This window comes from Tympanuchus pallidicinctus, unplaced genomic scaffold (assembly GCF_026119805.1).
Source record: "Tympanuchus pallidicinctus isolate F22 unplaced genomic scaffold, pur_lepc_1.0 scaffold8, whole genome shotgun sequence".
In the NCBI taxonomy this organism is placed as follows: Eukaryota; Metazoa; Chordata; class Aves; order Galliformes; family Phasianidae; genus Tympanuchus; species Tympanuchus pallidicinctus.
In genome coordinates, this window is record NW_026294802.1 from 47,265,951 (window position 1) to 47,286,812 (window position 20,862).

Sequence of the window (20,862 nt, forward strand, 5' to 3'; positions counted from 1 at the left end):
TTCTGGAAGCTCCTAGAAAATGGACCGAGTGTCAGAGATCTGGTTTATAGAAGACATAAACCCAAGTTTTCTGTGAGTGCCCACCACTGGAGGACCACCGCTATGAGCAGAAACCATCACTGGACCCAATCCAGTGGATTCTCACCTCTCGCTGCCTCTTTCTCTGATTTTGTTGCTGGCACATAAAAAAAGTAATGTTGCAAATTTAGCCAGGCTAATGTGTTGTAATTCCACTGAGTATTAAGTAAATTTGTAGTTTGTTTAAAATTCTGGAGTAATTGTTGTTACTCCTAGTTAACACACAGAGAATTGAAGTTACCTTACAATTATCCACTGAGTGAGATGGGACAGCATGTGACATCAACCACCTCTCTAGGAAGCCTGTTCCAAAGCTTGATCATGCTCGTGGGTAAAAAAATGTTTCCTGATGTCTGATCTGAACCTCCCCTGACACAACTCTGTGGTATTCCTATGTGTCCTGTCAGATACCGGGGGAAGAGCCTAGCACCTCACTCTGCACTTCTCAGGAAGTTGTAGAGGGCAATAAGGCCATCTATCAGCCTCCTCCCCTCCAGACTAGATAATCTGAGTGTCCTCAGACTCTCTGTATAGAGTATGCCTTCCAGCCCTGTTGCTTTCTTCTGGGTGCTTTCAAGAACCTTAATATCCTTTTCAGATTGCAGAGTCCAGAACTGCAGAGAATATTCAAGGTGAAGCTGCACAAATGCTAAATGTAGCGAGAGAATCACCTCTCTTGACCATCTGGCTCTGCTGTGCTTAGTGCATCAGATCCTGAGGGTGAAAAGTGAGTTATCACTTTCGTGTAGTTCATCAGAATTGTTCTTCCTGTATTTCTGTGCATATTCAACTACTAAGAAAGGGAAATCTGCTATAGCGAGTTTAATTAAATTTGAGAAAAAGACAATAGCCCATGATTAAACATTACTTAAACTTGAGAGCAGGAAAATAGTGGACTACTATCGCAAATGATGAAGGAATACAACATCCACAGAAAACATTTGAACAGTGCCAAATACAAAAGAGATAGCACAGTGCTTAGCTCTGTAAAGGAAGATGGAGGTTGGGATACATGTAATATTCTGGATTATCTTTCAATTCCATTATCCTTGCATTTTTGAACAATTACAAAAAATAAAAATCTTCATTTTTAGCTGCATTACTTTTTGAAATCCCTGCTTGTCTTTTATAGAAAACTTATTTTATGTTAATAGTGCCAGCTGGCATATTAAAGTTTTCCAAGTATTACACAACGTGTATTGCCGTAGATTGGGTTTGTAGACTTCTATATATGAAAAAAGAAACTGTTACATGGAATAAAACTCTGATGGTACGATTGTATTTACTTAGGCTACAGTATCTACAATGACTGCGTAATTCAAGATGTCATTCATTTCTGCCTTGATGTATATTTTAAAATTATTTTATTTTTAGTAGTCAAATGTAGCTTCAAGTGATGCTCTTCCCAAGACTAAATGAACTGAACATGCTCAGTGGATGCTAATCTCCCAAGGTTAGATGGGAATCTGGCAGAAAATTTGATGCCCAGCAATTTTGATATGAAATATTTAATCAAAATTTAAAATTAAGCTTCTAATTCTGAAAACTACAAAACTACCCAAAGAGATCTGACATATTTTCCCATTTTCTCTTGAACACTATCAAGTATGGTTGTAATCTGATAGTTACTAGTCAATAACTCTCCAGGAAGAATGTTTATTTTTATTAGATTGATTTAATCCCATATGCCTTTCTGCAGTTATCTCCACCTGTAGAGAACCATACACATAATACACAATTTTAATTCAGATTATATAAGATTCTTGCAAGGGAGTCAGACCTAGATATTTTAAGACTCTGGATGCTTCAGCATTAGCTCTTTGCTAAGAAAAGCTATCTCTCATATGAAACTCATACTGCTATGGCTCAGAGTCCTCTCCTTTGTGAAATGAAAGGCAGCAAGCCTAGTTTCCTAAAATTATTTCTGGGTGAAACTATTCAGTATGTCCTAGTGGAAATGCATTGGTAAAATGGAGGTGAAGACAGACAAGAACCAGGTTGCAAATATATCAGTTTGAGAGAGATGTGGAAAAAACTGAACACATTATGAATGGGGATCATGAAATGATCCTGTTAGAAGTGGGTTTTCTCGCAAGATGGACAAATTAGCCTATGGTCTTCTGTGTAGAGGAGTGCAGACATGAAAATCAGAAGTAAGTTGCTCTGAAAAGTAATACTCCATATTTATTTCCATGGAAAGTAGACCAAAGAACACAATAACAATATTTGAAAGAGCAAATTTGCAGCTACAAAACACTATTTTTCAACATTGTCAACATCTAACCATGTGTTTTCACCAGCAATAAACAAGAGATTGCATACTGTGCTCAGAAAAAACTGCAGCAGTAGAGGTGACATATTGTAGCCTCTGCTGAAATACACCATCCATGGCTTCACTGTGCTCACATCCACTGTTTGACCTCCAGAAACATTCAGCGAGCATTGATCAGTGTCAATGGATGCAATTTTTTTGACATGGAGAAATTCAGCTACACACCTTTGTTTCATTTGCACTTCCATATCAGACGCCATTTTGTCAGGCTGCCCCTCTGCTGTCATCTGTCGCATGGCAAAAAAATGTAACGGGATTTTGGTGGGAAGCTCCAGTTCTACTGTCACACCACCAACATCCACCTCTGATGCAGTGGGCCAACATAATAAAATAGGAGGCATTACTTTTGGAGAAACTCTTGTAAATTAAACCATTGGAGTAAGCAATACTGACTATTGTGCGTTCTCCACTCAGGCTGGGATTTTCAGGAAAGCTCTATTTGTTGAAAGTCTGTGAATAGTGTCTCAGTGAACTTTTCCCCTGAGTTTCCATGTTCCCCTAGCAATATCTCTTTTGATGCTTCAGTTCAAACGTTTCATCAACACGCTCAAAATTCATGAATCCGTCTACATCCTTTCAAGGTTTGTGTGAATTCTGAGGACAATTCTTTGCAAATAACATTAGGACATATTTCTTAGCTGTTTTGTATTTCTGAGTGAAAATGCTATCTAGCTCAGAGTAAAGAAATTATTATTTGAGTCAGTATATCAATACTTAAGTACTGGATGTCAATATTTGAGTCTTAGTTACAAATATCTTTCTTCAACAAATACACATCTGTGTATATAAGTTTGAAACTGAAGATTGGCATATTTGGTTCCTCTAATGTGGTAGACTGTGTAATTTTGAAGACATGAGTTCAGATTAAAATATGACATAAGGATTACTTTTGTGGTTTCCAATGTAGCAACAACAGAATGAAAATTTGGTAGTGATAACATAAAAACTCTTTACAGTAAGAAATGCATTGCTACAATGCAGTGTATCCATATCAATATTTCTTAGAAGGAAAAATAATATTTTTTAACATCCTGTACGATAATTTACAGGTAGCATCTATGTCAGGGTTTTGTGTTTTTTGGTTTTTGGTACTCCGCATCATAACATCATGTAGTGCACTGGGAGTTAAAGTGTTAATGCTCCAATTTTGGGTACCTATCCCTGTACATCACTAAAGTCATGGGCCCTTCAGGGTTGGGCGGGCTCTTACTGCATTGCAGTGGGTGCTGGAGGATGCTTTCCTAGCTGTACCAAGCTTTTCAGGTTTCACTTGGTCTCAGGAACTCTCTCTCCTATTTTATTTGATTTATTAGTTTTAATTTCAATTAGATTGTATTATATTGTGTTATTCTGCATTCCTATATCATAGTAAAATAAGTTTTCCTCCATAGATCTTTGCCACTGGTTTTTTTCCTTCCTAGAGCCCAGCTCCCATCTCCCTCTCCCTTTTCCCTTTCCCTTCCCATTTTGTGGGGCCAGGGAGATCCCAGGGTCCTACTGCCCCCGTCACTGGCATAGACTGATTTAGTTAACTCTGTGACAATCTATTGTCTCTTGCATAACCTATTTTAAGCCAAAATAATTAACAATGCTAGCAATAATGCCTTCCACAGTAGTACCACATTGCAGCAGTTTAAATGTCATGCTTCAAACAGATGAAGTGGTTGGGAAAATGCAAGTGATTATTAAAATTTGGGCCCAACCCTTCAGTCAGTTGCTCACTCATCACATTATGGTTTTGTCTGGCTGTATGCTGGACATTTTGTCCAGGAGGATACTGTGGGAAATAGCATTGAAAGCTTCTCCGAAATCCAAAAGGAGAACATCAACTGACTTTCCTTGTTCAACTACATGAGTGACCTTGTCATAAAAGGGAATTTAGTTAGACAGAACATTCCCCTCATGAACACATTGGCTTTAACCAATGACCACATTGCCCTTCATGTGTTTTTCAGAACTTCCAACATAATTTTCTATGTAATTTTAACGGGCACTGAAGTGAGACTGACAGGCCTGTAATTACTAGGGTCTTCTTTCTTGCCCTTCCAGAAAATTGGAACAATGTTTGCCAGCTGCCAGTCAATTGGGAACTTTCCAGATCCCCAAGACCACTGATAAATAATTGAGATGTCTTTCAATGACATCAGCTAGCTCTCTGAGTATCCTGGAATGGACACCATAGTGCCCCCTGGGCTTATATGCACCCAGGTAGAGCAGCATATTCAGAATTGTTTGGAAGTTTACTGTTAACACAATCACTGTCCTCCAACCCAGAGCACCTGGCATCCTAGAGCTCATAAAAGCCAGAGGCAAAGAAGGCATTAAATGTCTCTGCTTTGTCTTTGTCTCTGTTTGTAAGGTCACTATTCTCATCAAGCAGCAGACCAATGTTCTCTCTGGTCTACATTTTGCTGTTGACACATTTGAAAAAGAAATGTTTCTAATTGTACCCCACAATATTGGCCATCTTCAAATCTAACTGAGCTTTGGGCATGCAGATGTTCTTTATAGTAAGGGACACAGTATCCCTACAGTCCTTCCATGTTGCCTGACCTTGCTTGCAGTAGACATACTTTTTCCACCTAAGCTGTAGAAGATCCCTGTTCTGACAAGTTGGCCTTCCACTCCACCTGTCTGATTTCTGATGTTTTTGATTTGCCTGCTCATGTGCACTTAGGAGTGGTACTTAAAAAGTGACCAGTGCCTTCAAATTTACATTGCCCTTCACCTGCATTTGACTTCATTGCAGAAGTTTACTGTGCAAATGTGCACTGTGTATGTCTTAAACCCACAGAACACCAAAGCAGTTATGCCTATTTATTTTGACAGTATTTCATACAGATAGCATATTATGCCTATGTTTTAATGACCTGCATCGATTTCCAATTGATCTTTAAGATGATCATAAAAAGCTGAGGTCTCACTACCCAAGAAGCTAGCAATTTCTTTTTTGATATCACAAATTTTGATATCACAAGCATTCGATTTCCTCCTGTATAAAGTTGGGGAATAGAAGAAAAAAGAACTGCAGAAGACAAGGATAAGCTTTATTAAAATAGCCTGTACATTATTCCTCTGTTGTGTCTGTTCAACTGAAATATAGTTGTCATTCTGCAGTCAGAACATCCTACAGAAATTTAAAAATAGGTATGAATAGCCTCATTCTTTTGAAGAAAATGATGAAGAGCTGAGGAAGGATGTTGGGATGTTTTGAAAGATATAATTCAAAAGTGCTTTGCACTAAGCTTGGAACATGAGCAACAAGTCTTCACTTATACAGTTTTCAGGTGAATATTAACTAAAACAAATCAGAAGAGAGAATAAGTCAAGAAAAGGCAAGGGCAAGGGCAAGGGCAAGGGCAAGGGCAAGGGCAGGGAAGGGCAGGGAAGGGCAAGGGAAGGGGCAAGGGCAAGGGCAGGGCAAGGGCAAGGGCAAGGGCAAGGGCAAGGGCAAGGGCAAGGGCAAGGGCAAGGGCAGGGCAGGGCAGGGCAGGGCAAGGGCAAGGGCAAGGGCAAGGGCAAGGGCAAGGGCAAGGGCAAGGGCAGGGCAGGGCAGGGCAGGGCAGGGCAGGGAAAGGGAAAGGGAAAGGGAAAGGGAAAGGGAAAGGGAAGGGGAAGGGGAAGGGGAAGGGGAAGGGGAAGGGGAAGGGGAAGGGGAAGGGGAAGGGGAAGGGGAAGAAGGGGAAGGGGAAGAAGGGGAAGGGGAAGGGGAAGGGGAAGGGGGAAGGGGAAGGGGAAGAAGGGGAAGGGGAAGAAGGGGAAGGGGAAGGGGAAGGGGAAGGGGAAGGGGAAGGGGAAGGGGAAGGGGAAGGAAAGGGAAGGGAAGGGAAGGGAAGGGAAGGGAAGGGAAGGGAAGGGAAGGGAAGGGAAGGGAAGGGAAGGGAAGGGAAGGGAAGGGAAGGGAAGGGAAGGGAAGGGAAGGGAAGGGAAGGGAAGGGAAGGGAAGGGAAGGGAAGGGAAGGGAAGGGAAGGGAAGGGAAGGGAAGGGAAGGGAAGGGAAGGGAAGGGAAGGGAAGGGAAGGGAAGGGAAGGGAAGGGAAGGGAAGGGAAGGGAAGGGAAGGGAAGGAAGGGAAGGGAAAGGAAAGGGAAAGGGAAAGGAAAGGGAAGGAAAGGGAAGGAAGGGAAAGGGAAGGGAAAGGGAAAGGAAAGGAAGGGAAGGGAAAGGAAAGGGAAAGGGAAAGGAAAGGAAAGGAAAGGAAAGGAAAGGAAAGGAAAGGAAAGGAAAGGAAAGGAAAGGAAAGGAAAGGAAAGGAAAGGAAAGGAAAGGAAAGGAAAGGAAAGGAAAGGAAAGGAAAGGAAAGGAAAGGAAAGGAAAGGGCCATTGTTTACCTCACTGTGTCTCTAGATAAGTCATACCTGCAAGTTGCTGGAACTCTCTTTCAATCTCTTGGGTGTTTCATTTTAAGACAGAGAATTATGTACTTGGTAAGTGACAAAAGTCAAAGCTGAATGTACAAATAAGGAAAATACTGTACAAATATCTAATTGTGCAGTTACTGTAGATTTTAAAATAGATTTTCTGTGTGCCTCTCTGCCTAGCTACATGAAAATAGTGAAGGCAGCAAAAAACACTTGACAGTGAAAATCTACTCATTTAGTATGAGGTATTGCACATAAAGAATTACTTCTCCAATAAAAGCAAACACAAGCAAATGAATGTCTAAAAAAGAGATTACAGAAATATCAAATAACCGTGGTTTACTTTTTGTCTTTGAATACATTCATAAGCAATTCTCATGCACAGGCACTGAAAATGTTCTACTTAAAACCTGAAACATCATCTTATCCATAGAATCAGAGAATCAGAGAATTAGAGAATGGTTAGAAGGGACTCAGAGGATCATACAGTTCCAAATCAGTGCCACAAACCACCAGATCTCGTACTAGACAGGATTTGTCACGTGGGCCAAAGGAATCTCAGGCATAAGTACAAACGGGAAGGAACAATCCTGGCAAGTAGCCCTGCAGAGAAGAACCTGGGGGTCCTGATGGATGAAGACCTGAACATGAGCCAGCAATGTGCTCCTGCAGCTCAGAAAGCAAATGCAAACCTGGGGTCCATCAGAAGAGGGGTGGCCAGCAGGGACAGGGAGGGGATTGTCCCTCTCTACTCTGCCCTCGTGGCATCCAGTGCTGTGGCATCCAGGTCTGGGGCACCCAATACAAGAAAGACAGAGAACTGTTGGAGAGGGTCCAGAGAAGGGCCACAAACATGATCAGGGGGCTGGAGCAGCTCCCCTACAAAGACTGGGGCCGAGGGAGCCGGGGCTCTGCAGACTAGATAATAGAAGGCACAGCGGAGAACTCACTGAGCCCTTCCAGTGCCTGAAGAGGACCTACAGGAAAGCTGTCTGTTTTAATGGGCATGTAGCAACAGGACGACGGGAAACATGGAAGAGGGCAGATTTAAACGAGATACTAGGAAGAAATTCTCCACGGTGAGGGCGATCCTTGTCAGCAGTGAAGAAGAGGTATCTCCTTGAGGAAGATCTGGTATGTGCTTGTCACACAGTTGACCAGATCAATCTACGTCCGTGACAGGGGACACGGGGGCAACAGGCCGCTGCCCTCCCCCCCCACCCCAGTCCCACAAAAATGGGAAGAAAGGAAGGGAGGAAAAGAGCAGCGGCAACAAGCTACGGAGGAAAACTTATTTTACTATAATATCGGAATACAAGATAACAAAATACAATACAATTTAATAGAAATTGAGATTAAAAAATCAGACAAGATGAGAGAGAGAGTTCGCGAGACCGAGTCAAGCCTGAAAAGCATGGAACGGCTAGGAAAGCACCCTCCAGCACCCACTGCAACGCAGCAAGAGAGCGATGAGAGCAGATCCCGTGACTTCTGTAATGCACAGGGATAGGTACCAGGGACTGGGGCAGTGACACTTTAATGCCCCGTGCACTACACGATGTTTTGATGTGGAATACTGAAAGCCAAAAAACAAACAAGCAAAAAACCAAAAAACCAAAAAACATAGCACCATGACAGTTACCCAGGCAAGGGGACAACCGCGCAGAAAGAAGTCGAGCAAGTGAGGGAATGAGCTGTGCTGGGCGTGATGCACAAAGTACTGACAAAAGGAGGGGAGATGGACACAGGTTGTTGGAAGCAAGTTCTTTCAGGGGTTACACAGAGAAGCTGTGGAGCCGCCGCTCTCCTGCTTGGAAACCCATAGCCCAGCACCGCAGCCTCACACCGTGAGGCGGTGACGGTGATGTCACAGTGGGTGTCAGGGAGCGGCCATTGTGACGCGTGAAGCTTGGAGCAGAGCAAAGGCTGCCGGGCTCAGGCCGAGCGTCAGTGCGGCTTGGTGAGGCGTGGAGAGAGCAGGTTCTCTGGTAGTGCTCACCGTCAACGCACAATCATGTCCAGTGAGAAGAGGAAGGCCTCCAGCTCAGAGGAGCCAGGTGAGAGCACAGCATCCCTGCGCACAGCTCCCAGCACTGGACAGAGGGGTGCCGGGGCTCTGCCTGCGGCTGAGAGCTGAGAGCTGAGAGGGGAGGAAGGGGCAGGCAGGAGCTCCCAGACAGGCATGGGGCAGGGCCCCTCTGCTCCTTGGCAAGGGGGCCCAGCGTGGGCTGTGACTGCCTTGGGCCTGCCGTGGCCCCTTCCCCTCCACCGCCTCCAGCCAGCACGGCAGGCACAGAGCAGGACCCTGGGGACAGCCCTCAGGGACGCCTGGCCCCACCAGGCGCTCACCGCTACTGGCATTTGCTCTCTCCTCAACAGTGTGCGTGCTGTGTGGCCGGGCAGACGATGACCCGGACATCTTTGGGCGCACTATTGGCGGCGATTTCCTGACTGTCCACGAGTTCTGCTTGGTGAGTTCCCCCAGCGGTGATCCCATCTGCTTCCAGCCGGGATGCGCCCTTCCTTCCTGTCCTCATGACTCCCTGCTCTTTTCTCTCCTCCAGGTTTTTGCCCACATCGCTTTTGAAGAAAGACCCCCAGAGGAGGAATCTACGGGCATTGACCTTGCTGCCCTCACGCGCAAGGCCAAGCAGGCAAACAAGGAGGTGAGGACCTGAACGCAGCAGGCAGATCTGTGCGAGGAGGGGCTCACACCAGCTTAGTCCGGACCCAAGGAAAGCAATCACGGCCTTCCAACCGCCTCCGGCACAAAGGCCTGCCCATAGGGGATCAGCCCTGTCCACCAAGCTGCTTTGTAGAGGGTGACCCAGAAGTGCCCACATCCTGTGCCCTGCCCAAAGGTGCGCGGCCGGCTGTGGAGGTCCTGTGCCTGCTGCTGATGGGGCTGTTCTGCTTTTTCCAGCAATGCTGTGTCTGCGGCGAGAGGGGGGCTGCCATCACATGTGCAGAGAGCGGCTGTGCACGCAGCTTCCATCTGCCCTGCGCTGCAGACGGAGAATGCATCACACAGCATTTTGGAGAGCACAGGTAAGGGCTCCCAGCACAGGTAGGAGCTCCCAGTAGCCAAGCCAGGGGGGAACCCACAAGGTCGCCTCCCAGCAGCCTGCCAGAGCCAGGGCCTGGGGCTCCTCCCTGCTCCTCCCCCGTCCTCACAGCGCTTCTCACTGCGCCCACCCATCCCTTCCGTCTTCCCCCAGGTCCTTCTGTTGGGAGCACCGCCCTCGACAGACACCGGTGACAACTCCAGCAGAAGACACCATCTGCATCATCTGCCAGGAGACCGTGAGGGGCAGCTTGGACTATCACACCATGGTGTGCCCCATGTGCACACGTGCCTGGTTCCACCGGGGTTGCGTCCAGGTGGGAGCCCTCTCCTCACCCTGCAGGCGTGCTTAGTGCCCAGCAACACCAGGCACTGCTCACGCTCACCCTGCTTGTGCTTCTCCTGCAGAAACAGGCATTGAATGCGGGCACGACGTGCTTCCGGTGCCCCAGTTGCAGAGACGACGCAGTATTCTGTGCCGTGATGTCTACCATGGGAATCCGAATCCCAGCCAGGTTGGTGTCCTCCTGTCCAAGCATGCAGATGAGAGGGTGCAAGCGCCGGGCCTGCCCAGGCACTGTCTCGGCAGGCCTGGCCCTTGGCTGTCTCATGAAGCCTCAGCTTCATGAAGAAGCTATAAAATGGCATCGGGGTGGATGAGATGGGATAACCTTCGACCTGATGCTGGGGACGCTGGGGGCTTATCAGTTTCCCTCCCTTCTCTCGTAGAAGACCAACATGGGACGACGACGGTTCCTATGAATCCCTCCTCCAGAGGCACCAGCGCTGCGATGCCAGGTGGTGCCTTTACCCTGGAGGCAGAGAGCAGGCAGAGAGAAGGGGGTGAGTTACCACAGCAGCTCGCTGAGGCTCCACGGGGGATCTCAGCCTCAGCACAGGCTGGGGGAGCAAGGGCGGAGCGCCAGAGATGTGCTGTGCCAGGGACTCCCTCGCTTGCTCACTTGGTCCTCACAGCCACAACCCCTTTGCTTCCCCAGGCCCTGGCAGCTGATCCTGTGCAGCTCCTGCGCTGCTGAGGGCACTCACCGACAGTGCTCCCCCTTGAGCAACACAACAGCCACGTGGGAGTGCGACAGCTGTGCTGGCCTGGGTACCGGTAAGAGGCAATCAGCCGCGTGGCACCGCGCTGGGGCCAGGCAAGGCCTGGCAGCAGGTGCTCAGGGCAGCTTTGCCAGAGTCTCTCTGCCCCAGGAGGGATGGCGACCTGTCCCTACCCAGGGCTACAGCTCCATCCTGCTGACCTTCCCGCCTCCCCTTACAGCCGCCAGCACCATCCCGGAGCGTGCTGGGCCCAGCACTGCCAGCCAGGAGGGCCTGCAACCATCCCACGGCCCCCAGGAACCGGAGGACAGCAGGTCCGGCCCCACCAGCCAGGCGGCATCGGGGCCATCACACAGCTCCCAGCCGCCAAAGCTCAGCAGTCAGACCTGTGAGCTGGGGACCGAACAGGGGACGATCCCCCCACATTCTCCTGACCATCAGGATGCATCTGAGCTGCACCAAGCACCCCGTGGCAGCAGACGCACGGCAGCCCCAAGAGCTGAAAGCAGCTCACAGCCAGCCACCAGACGGGGCTCATCGCGATCCTCCAGAGCAGCCACAGTGGCTGCACGCAGAAGGCGTTCCAGGCAGCGGGGAACAAGCCGGACACGAAGCCGCTCCCCGCTGCAAGGTCGGGCCGCAGGTTCCCAGAGCCGGACCAGAAGGCCTCCGGGCAGCAGGCGAACACCACCTCCAGCTGCTCAGGACAGCGCCCAGAGCACCACCAGGCCGGTGACACGGAGGTCCTTGAGGGCTCCCCTGTATTCACACCCTGGGGAACGGCCTGGGCGGCCAGGGGAGGCCCGCGTGTGAAACCGTTCCTCAGTGGCACATCGAGTCCCAGGCGTCCACAGCCGGCCCTGAGGAAGCTGCAGGAGACAATGCCAACAGCGGGGGCTATTCCAGGCATGAAGTGACTCCCGGGTCCGACATCAAAGCCAGCATTTCCCCTCCAGTCAGCAGTTTCAGCAGCAGGGGCTATCCCGGGCGTGAAGTTACCGCTCCTGGGGACAACATAAAGCCAACATCCCCCCACGGTCAGCCAGAAAAATGATGACGTGGAAAGCCATTCCAACAGCGAGGGTATCCCCGGCGGGAAGTCACTTCTGAGGGCAAAGTCAAAGACAGCATCCTGCCCTCACACTCAGCCCCCCAAACTATGGCACGGAAACAGCCGTGTGCCAACACCGTGTGCTGGCTCTAGCCCCTGGTGTCAACACAATAAACCCAACCATCCCCCACACATTTCTTTGTCCGCTGCTTCTTCTCTGCTTGTCCTGAGGTGGGCCGCCTTAGGTGCTGGGATCACAGGGTTTTGTCCTCCTCAGCACCTTCCCAGCAAACTGGGTGGGCAAAACCAGCGTGGCACGTCACAAGGCTGTGACACAGCAGTCAGTGCGGGCACAGAGTTAGCAGTGCCCGTGGCACCTGGTCACGCTGGAGAAGAGCAATCACTTCACAGCCTGTTCCTCCTCTACAGCACCAAGGTGCAGCCATAGTCCCCACGCTGCAGGGAGCTGTTGCAAGAAGGAACGTGGTGACTCAGCACCAGACGTCCACGCAGCGGTTCAGGTCTCAGGCTGCAAAGAGCGCCTGACACTGTCACTGCTACGCAAGGGCAACGGAGATACCGCCTGTGCGCCGTGTGAACACGTGGAGGATGATCACACGGAGCGAAAGGTGGAGGGGTTGGGGAGCCTCTGGGATTGTGTGAGGGATATAGATTGGTGGAGTCGCACTCCGCCGTCCTCGCAGGAAAGGCTCCAGGAGACGCTCTACAAGAAGCAGTGGATCGTCTACCTTCCAGCAGGCAGACATGAGGAGGGGACCTCAGGGACTGCGAGGGATGGAAACGAGGGCCTGCTCAGGGCAACAAGCAGTTTGCCTCGCAGCCTGTGCCACCTTCCCAGGTGCCCTTTGCGCTCCTGGGGAGACCTCACTGTGGCCTTCGGGTATTTGAAAGAAGTGTGTAAACAGGAGGGCTATGACTGTTTCACAGAATTACAGAATGGCCCGGGATGGAAGGGACCTCAAGGATCATGAGGCTCCAACCGCCCCGGCACAGGCGCGGCCACAAACCTCCCCATTTGATACCAGATTGCCCAGGGCCGCATCCAACCTGGCCTTGAACACCTCCAGGGATGGGCGGGGCATCCACAACCTCTCCGGGCAGCCTGTTACAGCACTTCACCACTCCCATAGTAAAGAACTTCCCACTGACATCCAACCTCAATCTTCCCTCTCTGAGCTTTAATCCCTTCCCTCTTGTCCTATCACTATCTACCTGAGCAAAAAAAATGACGCCACTCATCTTTATAATCCTTGAAACTTGAAACACAAGAAGGCTGCAGTGACGTGTCCTCTCAGCCTTCTCACCCCCAGCATGAAAAAGCCCAGCTCCCTGTCTCGCTCCAATTTATAGGAGGGAGAGGAGGTTCTTTTAATACCTGTATACCCGGCGTGAGATTAAGAAACAACGGCTCAAATGTTGGTTCGACCAGTTTATTACAAATTAAGATTAGGGAAATGGGGAAGGGGAGGACGGACACTGTTATGAATTAGGGTAATGGGGAAGGGAAGGAGGGCGATAGAAAAGATAGAAAAGAAGAAGCAAGGAGTCTTTATAGGAAGCAAGAGGGAGATAGTCACCACCATGGATCCAGCGTGGTTGGTAGTTCAGTCTTTGATCTTCGGTAGGGGTGGGTCGTCGGGCATTGTTCTGTTGATGGCAACCACAACGGCGAGAACCACGACGACGACCATGGCGATGGTGGCCCCTTTTCAATGCTTTCAAAGTGGTCGAGTCAGCTGTCTTTGGAGTGATGGCTCAAATCCAAAGTGGTTGAGTCAGCTCTCCTTGGAGTGGCAGCTTCTGGCTCTGGGATCTCAGCAGGAAACTGCTTTGTTCCTATCCTCCTGGCCTTGCCAGCAGATAAGAGGGAGCAGGGAGGTGCCAACTTGTATCTTGCCTTCACAGGATACAATGGCATTGTGCCCCAGTCTTCCACAGCAAACAGGAGATCTTTGGTCGCAGGCTAGATCTTTTGCCAGTAAACAGTCCTGAGCACTGTCTTCCGAAGGCAAACAGCTCCAAAGATGTAAAACTGTCCACACAGTGATGTTGATTGCCACACAACACCCATCGCTTGCCTCCTGAACAAATCATTCAGAGTCTTATCACAAGAAAAACCTCAGGAAGCAAGCTTTGAGCCAAAAACCAAGGAAGGATTCTCACACTCCCCCAGCCTGTCTTTGCAGGGGAGCTGCTCCAGGCCTCTGATCACGTTTGTGGCTCTCCTCTGGGCCCTCTCCAGCAGCTCTCTGTCTTTCCTGTAGTGGGGGCTCCAGACCTGGCCACAGCACTCCAGATGGGGCCTTACGAGGGCAGAGTATGGAGGCACAATCCCCTCCCTGTCCCTGCTGGCCACCCCTCTTCTGATGGAGCCCAGGATACCGTTTGCTTCCCGAGCTGCAGAAGCACGCCGCTGGCTCATGTTTTTTTATCCATCAGGACGCCCAGGTCCTTCTCAAACTCGACTGTTTGTGAGGGTGGAGAGTGATAGGACAAGGAGGAATGCTTTTAAACTGAGACAGGGGAGGTTTAGGTTAGATATTAGGAGGAGGCTTTCCACACAGAGCGTGGTGACAAACTGGAACAGGCTGCCCAAGGAGGTTGTGGATGACCCATCCCTGGAGGCGCTCAAGGCCAGGCCGGATGTGGCTCTGGGCAGCGTGGTCTAGCGGCTGGCGACCCCGCACACTGCAGGGGGATTTAAACTAGTTGATCATTCGGGGCCTTTTCAACCCCGGCCATTCTGTGAATGGGTAGGAGGCTCTGGAGCTGGACGGACGGGAGATGTGGATGAAGGACCCTCCACGTTGCAGGGGTTGCCCTGGGCAAGTCAGACTGCCCTGTGTCACCGCACCATCCATCAAGAAAAAAAGAAGAGATGTCATCACGGGGGACTCCCTTCTGAGGGGAACAGAGGGCCCCACATGCCGTTCATGTCCCTCCCCCCAGGGAGGTGTTTTGCCTGCTTAGGGCCTGGGTGACATGTCACTAGGAACGTCGCTCCGTATGACGGAGTGACGGCATTGGTGGACAAAAGGAAGGTGAGACCAGTGTCATTTACTTGGACTCGTGCAAAGCCTCTGATGGTCCCCCACCACATCCTTATCTCCAAATTGGAGAGATGGGGATTTGATGGGTAGACCACCTGGTGGATACGGAGTTGGTTGAAAGGCTGCAGGCAAAGGGTAGTGATAGAGGGTTCATGTCCTGGTAGAGGCCGGTAACGAGCTGTGCCCCCCAGAGGTCTGTTTTGGGACCGATACTCTTTAACATCTTTATCAGTGTCATCAATGATGGAGTTGAGTGCACCCTCAGCAAGTTTGCTGATGACACCACGCTGAGTGCTGCGGTTGTGACACGGTGGAAGGAAGGGATGCTGTTCAAAGGGACCCCCACAGACTCAAAGGGTGGGCCCAGGTGAAGCCAATGAGGTTCAACACACCAAAGTGCAAGGTTTGGCACTTGGGCCAGAGGAATCTCAGGCATACGTACAAACGGGAAGGAACAATCCTGGCAAGTAGCCCTGCAGAGAAGAACCTGGGGGTCCTGATGGATGAAGACCTGAACATGAGCCAGCAATGTGCTCCTGCAGCTCAGAAAGCAAATGCAAACCTGGGGTCCATCAGAAGAGGGGTGGCCAGCAGGGACAGGGAGGGGATTGTCCCTCTCTACTCTGCCCTCGTGAGGCCCCATCTGGAGTGCTGTGGCATCCAGGTCTGGGGCACCCAATACAAGAAAGACAGAGAACTGTTGGAGAGGGTCCAGAGAAGGGCCACAAACAAAAATGATCAGGGGGCTGGAGCAGCTCCCCTACAAAGACTGGGGCCGAGGGAGCCGGGGCTCTGCAGACTAGATAATAGAAGGCACAGCGGAGAACTCACTGAGCCCTTCCAGTGCCTGAAGAGGACCTACAGGAAAGCTGTCTGTTTTAATGGGCATGTAGCAACAGGACGACGGGAAACATGGAAGAGGGCAGATTTAAACGAGATACTAGGAAGAAATTCTCCACGGTGAGGGCGATCCTTGTCAGCAGTGAAGAAGAGGTATCTCCTTGAGGAAGATCTGGTATGTTCTTGTCACACAGCTGACCAGATCAATCTACGTCCGTGACAGGGGACACGGGGGCAACAGGCCGCTGCCCTCCCCCCCCACCCCAGTCCCACAAAAATGGGAAGAAAGGAAGGGAGGAAAAGAGCAGCGGCAACAAGCTACGGAGGAAAACTTATTTTACTATAATATCGGAATACAAGATAACAAAATACAATACAATTTAATAGAAATTGAGATTAAAAAATCAGACAAGATGAGAGAGAGAGTTCGCGAGACCGAGTCAAGCCTGAAAAGCCTGGAACGGCTAGGAAAGCACCCTCCAGCACCCACTGCAACGCAGCAAGAGAGCGATGAGAGCAGATCCCGTGACTTCTGTAATGCACAGGGATAGGTACCAGGGACTGGGGCAGTGACACTTTAATGCCCCGTGCACTACACGATGTTTTGATGTGGAATACTGAAAGCCAAAAAACAAACAAGCAAAAAACCAAAAAACCAAAAAACATAGCACCATGACAGTTACCCAGGCAAGGGGACAACCGCGCAGAAAGAAGTCGAGCAAGTGAGGGAATGAGCTGTGCTGGGCGTGATGCACAAAGTACTGACAAAAGGAGGGGAGATGGACACAGGTTGTTGGAAGCAAGTTCTTTCAGGGGTTACACAGAGAAGCTGTGGAGCCGCCGCTCTCCTGCTTGGAAACCCAGAGCCCAGCACCGCAGCCTCACACCGTGAGGCGGTGACGGTGATGTCACAGTGGGTGTCAGGGAGCGGCCATTGTGACGCGTGAAGCTTGGAGCAGAGCAAAGGCTGCCGGGCTCAGGCCGAGCGTCAGTGCGGCTTGGTGAGGCGTGGAGAGAGCAGGTTCTCTGGTAGTGCTCACCGTCAACGCACAATCATGTCCAGTGAGAAGAGGAAGGCCTCCAGCTCAGAGGAGCCAGGTGAGAGCACAGCATCCCTGCGCACAGCTCCCAGCACTGGACAGAGGGGTGCCGGGGCTCTGCCTGCGGCTGAGAGCTGAGAGCTGAGAGGGGAGGAAGGGGCAGGCAGGAGCTCCCAGACAGGCATGGGGCAGGGCCCCTCTGCTCCTTGGCAAGGGGGCCCAGCGTGGGCTGTGACTGCCTTGGGCCTGCCGTGGCCCCTTCCCCTCCACCGCCTCCAGCCAGCACGGCAGGCACAGAGCAGGACCCTGGGGACAGCCCTCAGGGACGCCTGGCCCCACCAGGCGCTCACCGCTACTGGCATTTGCTCTCTCCTCAACAGTGTGCGTGCTGTGTGGCCGGGCAGACGATGACCCGGACATCTTTGGGCGCACTATTGGCGGCGATTTCCTGACTGTCCACGAGTTCTGCTTGGTGAGTTCCCCCAGCGGTGATCCCATCTGCTTCCAGCCGGGATGCGCCCTTCCTTCCTGTCCTCATGACTCCCTGCTCTTTTCTCTCCTCCAGGTTTTTGCCCACATCGCTTTTGAAGAAAGACCCCCAGAGGAGGAATCTACGGGCATTGACCTTGCTGCCCTCACGCGCAAGGCCAAGCAGGCAAACAAGGAGGTGAGGACCTGAACGCAGCAGGCAGATCTGTGCGAGGAGGGGCTCACACCAGCTTAGTCCGGACCCAAGGAAAGCAATCACGGCCTTCCAACCGCCTCCGGCACAAAGGCCTGCCCATAGGGGATCAGCCCTGTCCACCAAGCTGCTTTGTAGAGGGTGACCCAGAAGTGCCCACACCCTGTGCCCTGCCCAAAGGTGCGCGGCCGGCTGTGGAGGTCCTGTGCCTGCTGCTGATGGGGCTGTTCTGCTTTTTCCAGCAATGCTGTGTCTGCGGCGAGAGGGGGGCTGCCATCACATGTGCAGAGAGCGGCTGTGCACGCAGCTTCCATCTGCCCTGCGCTGCAGACGGAGAATGCATCACACAGCATTTTGGAGAGCACAGGTAAGGGCTCCCAGCACAGGTAGGAGCTCCCAGTAGCCAAGCCAGGGGGGAACCCACAAGGTCGCCTCCCAGCAGCCTGCCAGAGCCAGGGCCTGGGGCTCCTCCCTGCTCCTCCCCCGTCCTCACAGCGCTTCTCACTGCGCCCACCCATCCCTTCCGTCTTCCCCCAGGTCCTTCTGTTGGGAGCACCGCCCTCGACAGACACCGGTGACAACTCCAGCAGAAGACACCATCTGCATCATCTGCCAGGAGACCGTGAGGGGCAGCTTGGACTATCACACCATGGTGTGCCCCATGTGCACACGTGCCTGGTTCCACCGGGGTTGCGTCCAGGTGGGAGCCCTCTCCTCACCCTGCAGGCGTGCTTAGTGCCCAGCAACACCAGGCACTGCTCACGCTCACCCTGCTTGTGCTTCTCCTGCAGAAACAGGCATTGAATGCGGGCACGACGTGCTTCCGGTGCCCCAGTTGCAGAGACGACGCAGTATTCTGTGCCGTGATGTCTACCATGGGAATCCGAATCCCAGCCAGGTTGGTGTCCTCCTGTCCAAGCATGCAGATGAGAGGGTGCAAGCGCCGGGCCTGCCCAGGCACTGTCTCGGCAGGCCTGGCCCTTGGCTGTCTCATGAAGCCTCAGCTTCATGAAGAAGCTATAAAATGGCATCGGGGTGGATGAGATGGGATAACCTTAGACCTGATGCTGGGGACGCTGGGGGCTTATCAGTTTCCCTCCCTTCTCTCGTAGAAGACCAACATGGGACGACGACGGTTCCTATGAATCCCTCCTCCAGAGGCACCAGCGCTGCGATGCCAGGTGGTGCCTTTACCCTGGAGGCAGAGAGCAGGCAGAGAGAAGGGGGTGAGTTACCACAGCAGCTCGCTGAGGCTCCACGGGGGATCTCAGCCTCAGCACAGGCTGGGGGAGCAAGGGCGGAGCGCCAGAGATGTGCTGTGCCAGGGACTCCCTCGCTTGCTCACTTGGTCCTCACAGCCACAACCCCTTTGCTTCCCCAGGCCCTGGCAGCTGATCCTGTGCAGCTCCTGCGCTGCTGAGGGCACTCACCGACAGTGCTCCCCCTTGAGCAACACAACAGCCACGTGGGAGTGCGACAGCTGTGCTGGCCTGGGTACCGGTAAGAGGCAATCAGCCGCGTGGCACCGCGCTGGGGCCAGGCAAGGCCTGGCAGCAGGTGCTCAGGGCAGCTTTGCCAGAGTCTCTCTGCCCCAGGAGGGATGGCGACCTGTCCCTACCCAGGGCTACAGCTCCATCCTGCTGACCTTCCCGCCTCCCCTTACAGCCGCCAGCACCATCCCGGAGCGTGCTGGGCCCAGCACTGCCAGCCAGGAGGGCCTGCAACCATCCCACGGCCCCCAGGAACCGGAGGACAGCAGGTCCGGCCCCACCAGCCAGGCGGCATCGGGGCCATCACACAGCTCCCAGCCGCCAAAGCTCAGCAGTCAGACCTGTGAGCTGGGGACCGAACAGGGGACGATCCCCCCACATTCTCCTGACCATCAGGATGCATCTGAGCTGCACCAAGCACCCCGTGGCAGCAGACGCACGGCAGCCCCAAGAGCTGAAAGCAGCTCACAGCCAGCCACCAGACGGGGCTCATCGCGATCCTCCAGAGCAGCCACAGTGGCTGCACGCAGAAGGCGTTCCAGGCAGCGGGGAACAAGCCGGACACGAAGCCGCTCCCCGCTGCAAGGTCGGGCCGCAGGTTCCCAGAGCCGGACCAGAAGGCCTCAGGGCAGCAGGCGAACACCACCTCCAGCTGCTCAGGACAGCGCCCAGAGCACCACCAGGCCGGTGACACGGAGGTCCTTGAGGGCTCCCCTGTATTCACACCCTGGGGAACGGCCTGGGCGGCCAGGGGAGGCCCGCGTGTGAAACCGTTCCTCAGTGGCACATCGAGTCCCAGGCGTCCACAGCCGGCCCTGAGGAAGCTGCAGGAGACAATGCCAACAGCGGGGGCTATTCCAGGCATGAAGTGACTCCCGGGTCCGACATCAAAGCCAGCATTTCCCCTCCAGTCAGCAGTTTCAGCAGCAGGGGCTATCCCGGGCATGAAGTTACCGCTCCTGGGGACAACATAAAGCCAACATCCCCCCACGGTCAGCCAGAAAAATGATGACGTGGAAAGCCATTCCAACAGCGAGGGTATCCCCGGCGGGAAGTCACTTCTGAGGGCAAAGTCAAAGACAGCATCCTGCCCTCACACTCAGCCCCCCAAACTATGGCACGGAAACAGCCGTGTGCCAACACCGTGTGCTGGCTCTAGCCCCTGGTGTCAACACAATAAACCCAACCATCCCCCACACATTTCTTTGTCCGCTGCTTCTTCTCTGCTTGTCCTGAGGTGGGCCGCCTTAGGTGCTGGGATCACAGGGTTTTGTCCTCCTCAGCACCTTCCCAGCAAACTGGGTGGGCAAAACCAGCGTGGCACGTCAGAAGGCTGTGACACAGCAGTCAGTGCGGGCACAGAGTTAGCAGTGCCCGTGGCACCTGGTCACGCTGGAGAAGAGCAATCACTTCACAGCCTGTTCCTCCTCTACAGCACCAAGGTGCAGCCATAGTCCCCACGCTGCAGGGAGCTGTTGCAAGAAGGAACGTGGTGACTCAGCACCAGACGTCCACGCAGCGGTTCAGGTCTCAGGCTGCAAAGAGCGCCTGACACTGTCACTGCTACGCAAGGGCAACGGAGATACCGCCTGTGCGCCGTGTGAACACGTGGAGGATGATCACACGGAGCGAAAGGTGGAGGGGTTGGGGAGCCTCTGGGATTGTGTGAGGGATATAGATTGGTGGAGTCGCACTCCGCCGTCCTCGCAGGAAAGGCTCCAGGAGACGCTCTACAAGAAGCAGTGGATCGTCTACCTTCCAGCAGGCAGACATGAGGAGGGGACCTCAGGGA

At 52.3% G+C, this 20,862-nt stretch overlaps 3 protein-coding genes across 3 annotated transcripts; all 3 read left to right on the forward strand.

Moving 5' to 3' along the window:
* Positions 1-8,784: 8,784 nt before the first annotated feature.
* Positions 8,785-10,299, forward strand: LOC128073758 (G2/M phase-specific E3 ubiquitin-protein ligase-like; the record flags this gene model as incomplete). The annotated part of the gene is given in 6 exon segments (XM_052668942.1): positions 8,785-8,827; positions 9,150-9,241; positions 9,335-9,436; positions 9,694-9,818; positions 9,989-10,163; positions 10,165-10,299. Coding segments are annotated over 6 exon segments (672 nt in total), but the record flags the coding sequence as incomplete, so codon positions are not given.
* An 18-nt stretch (positions 10,300-10,317) lies between these two features.
* On the forward strand, positions 10,318-11,709 carry LOC128073681 (PHD finger protein 7-like). Its single transcript, XM_052668822.1, has 4 exons — positions 10,318-10,349; positions 10,564-10,677; positions 10,833-10,951; positions 11,117-11,709. Exons 1-4 carry the CDS (start codon positions 10,318-10,320, stop codon positions 11,707-11,709), a joined length of 858 nt encoding a protein of 285 aa, XP_052524782.1.
* Positions 11,710-16,913: 5,204 nt separating this feature from the next.
* LOC128073759 (PHD finger protein 7-like) lies at positions 16,914-19,838 on the forward strand. The gene is made up of 9 exons (XM_052668943.1): positions 16,914-16,956; positions 17,279-17,370; positions 17,464-17,565; positions 17,823-17,947; positions 18,118-18,280; positions 18,372-18,478; positions 18,693-18,806; positions 18,962-19,080; positions 19,246-19,838. The coding sequence occupies exons 1-9, from the start codon at positions 16,914-16,916 to the stop codon at positions 19,836-19,838; spliced, it is 1,458 nt and encodes a 485-aa protein (XP_052524903.1).
* The last annotated feature ends 1,024 nt before the right edge of the window (positions 19,839-20,862 follow it).